General features: G+C 38.7%; 1 protein-coding gene across 1 annotated transcript; it reads left to right on the forward strand.

Annotated features, from left to right (window-relative positions):
- Nucleotides 1-527: 527 nt before the first annotated feature.
- LOC112977599 (platelet factor 4-like) lies at nucleotides 528-3435 on the forward strand. Its single transcript, XM_026090107.1, has 3 exons — nucleotides 528-652; nucleotides 804-887; nucleotides 3291-3435. The coding sequence occupies exons 1-3, from the start codon at nucleotides 528-530 to the stop codon at nucleotides 3433-3435; spliced, it is 354 nt and encodes a 117-aa protein (XP_025945892.1).
- Nucleotides 3436-4727: the final 1292 nt, after the last annotated feature.

The raw sequence follows: 4727 nt of genomic DNA on the forward strand, positions 1-4727 counted from the left end.
AAGCTTGTTAGGTTTCTTGCTCCTTGTACTTACACAGAGTGGCTTCYTCAAAGGCCCCCACACCTTTTTCTAGCATCTTGATCAAGCTCCTAAGCTGAATATATTCAYGGCTCTTTTACACCAAGTACCAGTGTTGACTTCTAGCCAAAACARATTTCACCTCCGGGCTGTATTCATGGAGAGTAGTTGTCTGGCTCTTCAGCTGGCTTTTTCTTCTTCTCATAAGATAGGTCTCCCACACCTCTGATAATTCTGGTACTCTTTCATTGCACTGGATGTTGTGGGATGCTGCGATAATTGTGATTGTAAGTGTAGCCTAAAACTGTTAAGTGCACAAAATCTGCAGATCTCAGATACACTGTTCTCCCTCAGTGAAGGTACTACCTCAAACCTATAAATAGTTAGCAATTGACTTACACATTGAAGCATCAACTTTTTATCCCTTCTGCATGCTTTACTCAATTTTTTTACCATTAGTTTGGTTGAGTTCCAGACGTGATGAGCTTCCCTCTCCTTTCCTCACAGAGATGATGCTGGCAGCAGAGCTGCGGTGTCACTGCATCCAGACTGCCAAAGGATTAATGTCGCCAAAGCACCTGGCCAACGTAGAAATCATTCCTAAAGGCCCACACTGCCACACAGTGGAAATCATGTAAGTAAAGGCAGCAGGCAATAGAAGGTGTGTCTTATGAATGCTGAAAAGTTGACAGCCCTTGAGCATAAAACCCTTTGCCTGTCTGCATTCTCCTCTGATCTCCTCAGGTACCAATGTTAATTAAAGTGAAATGTTCATTCCGTTGCAGAGCAACACTGAAGAACAGCCAGCAGATCTGTTTAGATCCCCAGGCTAAGTGGGTGAAGATGATAATTAACAAGATTCTACACAGGTATCTGTCAGGATTATCTAGCAACTGGAACTATTCCACCAAAGGTCATATTTTCTCAGATTTTCAAAGAGCGTTCCATGTATTCCCTCTAGTATAAACATCAATGCATGTGTGATCTTCAGTGCTCTTTCTCTGAAAGCCATTTGAGTAATGAAAGGCTAGGAATATAGATGGAGTAGAGTTAGCTGATCTTTGGAAAAGGCAGAAGCAAGGCTTACCTCATATATGCCTGTAATTAAAACCTAACAACCAGTCAAACTGTTATGTGTCACACATTTCAAATGAGCATATTGATCCAGGGTTCCTCAGGATAGTGTTCTGCTCTGTAAGAGAGCCAAGGGCAACATTTGGGCTTTGCGGAGGAACAGTCCTGAAAGCAGTAGAAAAGGATTGCCCAGAACTGCCCCATGCTGACTGGTCTGCCCAAGAGACAGGATGTGGAAAGATTAGTAGAACAAGCTTCTCTTGTGTCTATGGATGGATGCATCTCCTTGGAGATGAATTACACACCATACCTATCTGTGCAAGCTTATTTTAGAATAGTTTTGAGTGACTTCCCGTCAGTGCAAATTAAACAAATGTTCAGCCAAAAAGAATCAAAAAAGAAAAAACTTCTTTTTTCCACTGAAAGAGAGTCTGATTTTTGTCCTGTTCTATATGTTCGTAAATTAATCTCACTGTATTGTGCCTGTGGTAATTCATTACAATATCTGCATTACAGTTCACCCAACAAACGGCATCAGTAAAGAAAACAGAGACATCTCTGCAAACAAGCCAAAGCTGCATCGAAATGCTATTGGCCTTTAAGTGTCTCCAAGGTCAGGGTATTCGTAGTTTTACTCTTGCTTTTTCTATTCTCACTTCTATCCATGCACAGATTGTCAGCTTGTGAAAGAAAAATGCTGGACTCAACAGCCTGTCACAACACTAGTAAACTCTGGCATTTTATRGCAAAATTTTACACTGCGTTTTGACTGCAGAGTCATTTAGAGCAATATCCTGTGCAAACTCCAGCCTTACCTTGGTCAGTGGGAAACACCTGCACAGGTTCAGCAACACCAGGGATTTGGCCTTCACTGAACTGGTGGCTATACCAAATCATCTGTGAGTTTCATTCTACAGGGCTATGAAGTACAGTTTTGTCTAGTTTAAGAGGGTGTAGTTTTCAAAGAAAAGAAATATTAACCAAAGGAGATTCTTACTGAAAGTAAAAAAAAAAAAAGGGGGGGGGGAGTAAGAAAAAACAGAGTTCCCCAATATCAACTACTTGCTTAGAGACAGCATGTTCAATGAAGTGAAACAAATGATGTAGGATTTCAGTGTTTAAAAACTGAGCTTTTTTGGTCTTATGTATATTAAATAGATAGTTAACTTTAAAACAGCAGAGTCGTAGTAATTCTGGCTTTGTCACCAAACATGTCTATTATKATACTATAGACTCTGTAGTATTATATATAATACTCTCTCTATAATATATACTCTCTATATAATATACAAGCTATATTGTATATAATACTCTRTATAATACTGTAGACTCTTCCATATGGAAGACTTTTAGTAGCCATCAGTTCAACTTTTCAGATATAAAATGGAAAGAAAATGTGTAAGAAATCTCTCTAACACGTCAAGCAGGGTGAARTGTGTTCAGGGTTTTGCCACCTGCATACTATTGTGAGGGTTTATTCATAGTGTACCAGGGGCTGAAAAGTAAATGAAAATGTACAATAAATGCAGTTCTGTATGACTSTATGCMATATTCTGAATTGCTATGTCTGTTTTTTACATGGAAATAATCTAGATTTTAAATTCACTTTCAGTAATACAAATATTTTGCTAAAATATACTTGCCATTTAAATAACATATTTGAATACTATCTTCTTTTCAAAATGAAAAATGCCCTTTCTCCATCTGAACACAGACACAATTTTGGCTCTTATGTATGCAAAACATCCTGACATAATTGTTGAAAACTAACATTGTAGGTCTCCAAACAAATTTCAGAGATGACTTCTCAGCTGTGTAGCATGATAGGCTATTTAAGGACTGCCTGACTACTTAGCAAATGAAAAAAGAAAACAGAACAAAAACCGGATTTGCCATTAAGACCGTATGTTTACAAATAATTGAAAAAGYGTTTCCTGCAAGAAGATTTTTCTTCCAAATATATTGAAAAAGATTCTGAGTTTCCACTCCAGTATTTGGATCAAAGCAATATTTAATTCAGATTTAACTGAAATAAGGCAGGTGTTTTTGCTTAGTTTATGTTGCCAACAGCACATGTTGGTACTGGGAGCACATATTCATATTGCAGGAGGTGCTAATGAATGATAGATGTAGTTTTGTGAGACTCTGTATGCTATATCCAAAATTGCAGTTTTGGATTCTAACTCTTGTCTCTGCAGACAGCCAGYGACAGCGCTGACACAGAAGATTAACATGTTAAAGATTAACGTCTTAAAAAGATTTAAGTACCCTGCCCTCACATCTGCTGTTAGAAAGAACCTTGTAGCAACGTTGGTCCTTGGATACTTAGAAAAGCTCTTCTAATTTCTAATCTACCTTTGACCRAAATTAATTAAAAATCTCCTGATATTTTTCTTCTGTAAACCTGCTGCATAAATGGTTCTTTCTTTCCCTCCCCAATAATGCATCTGTAAAAAGCCCCCCATAGCCCTTCTCAACAAATTCCTTTTATCTCTTTGCAGAATATAAATACTTTAATCTTCTAATCACCTTCAGAGTTCTTCTCTGCACATACTTTGATTTAAGCTAATCTTTCCTGAACATAAATAATGATCTTTGAGATAAAACCTTGATCTTGTCACAAAACGATGATTGTAAAAATACAGATTGCTGTGATTGCATGGCAGTTTGATTGCACTGTAGATGGCCATCCAGACATAACAGACAAATTTTTTTCTCAAGTAGTAAGTAATCTGCCTCACAAAGATTACTGATGTGAAAGAAAAATAGACTTGTTGTTATGATGCAAGAAAGAATGTGTGCACAGAGTGGCAATATTCCTTCGAGATGTGGCTTAACTCTCAGTGAACCAACTGCTGGACTCTGGGTTGGGTAAATGAAACACACCAAGTCTGGGTCACTTCACAGCAGAGAATTACTACATGGCAAACCTTTCTGTCTCTTGGCATCTGTGACAAAAATGTTGCACTCCCATCTAAAAGTGACACAGCTAGAGCCATATTTTTAGCATGCCGAGGGATATGAGAATTGGAGGACAAACCTATTGTTCCTTTGAGCGCACCTTTCAACGCAGTGGTTGAGTGCCTGGACCACGCCAGTTCAGGCATGCCCCAGTGCAGCTGTACATGGACAGGAGGGRGTCCCCCAGGAGCCAGCTCTTACACAGGCACCTCAGGGTTTCTGGTTTCTGCTCTGCCATTCTAGAAGAGAGGGCGTCCATCGGACTGCAAGTCAGAATGAAGTACTTGGCAAGTTAAAAACAAAAGATCCATGACAAAACATTAGCAAGCACAAGAGACTGAAATTATTCAACAGGAGAAAGGTCTTCATAGGCAGATCTGCTAAAACAGATTAAGTAGATCTAATTGTATCTGCTATGCCTAATCTGAGTACACTTAAGTCCCATTTATGAAAAAAATCCATTCCCATATGGCTATTTTTGGTACTGRCAGCCATCTTGAGCTCTTTGTCCTTGATAACAGAGCCAGTGAGCTAAAAAGATGTCTGTTCTCTCTCAGTGTCAAGGAAATCAATCAGCGATTTTACTTCCTGTTAGGGAAGCCTCTGCAACAAAGTTACAAAACTTTGTTCCTAGCAGTATTTTGCAATCTTCATAGCAATAATAACCTTTTGAT

This window comes from Apteryx rowi, unplaced genomic scaffold, assembly GCF_003343035.1.
Source record: "Apteryx rowi isolate R43461 unplaced genomic scaffold, aptRow1 scaffold_85, whole genome shotgun sequence".
NCBI classification, from domain to species: domain Eukaryota; kingdom Metazoa; phylum Chordata; class Aves; order Apterygiformes; family Apterygidae; genus Apteryx; species Apteryx rowi.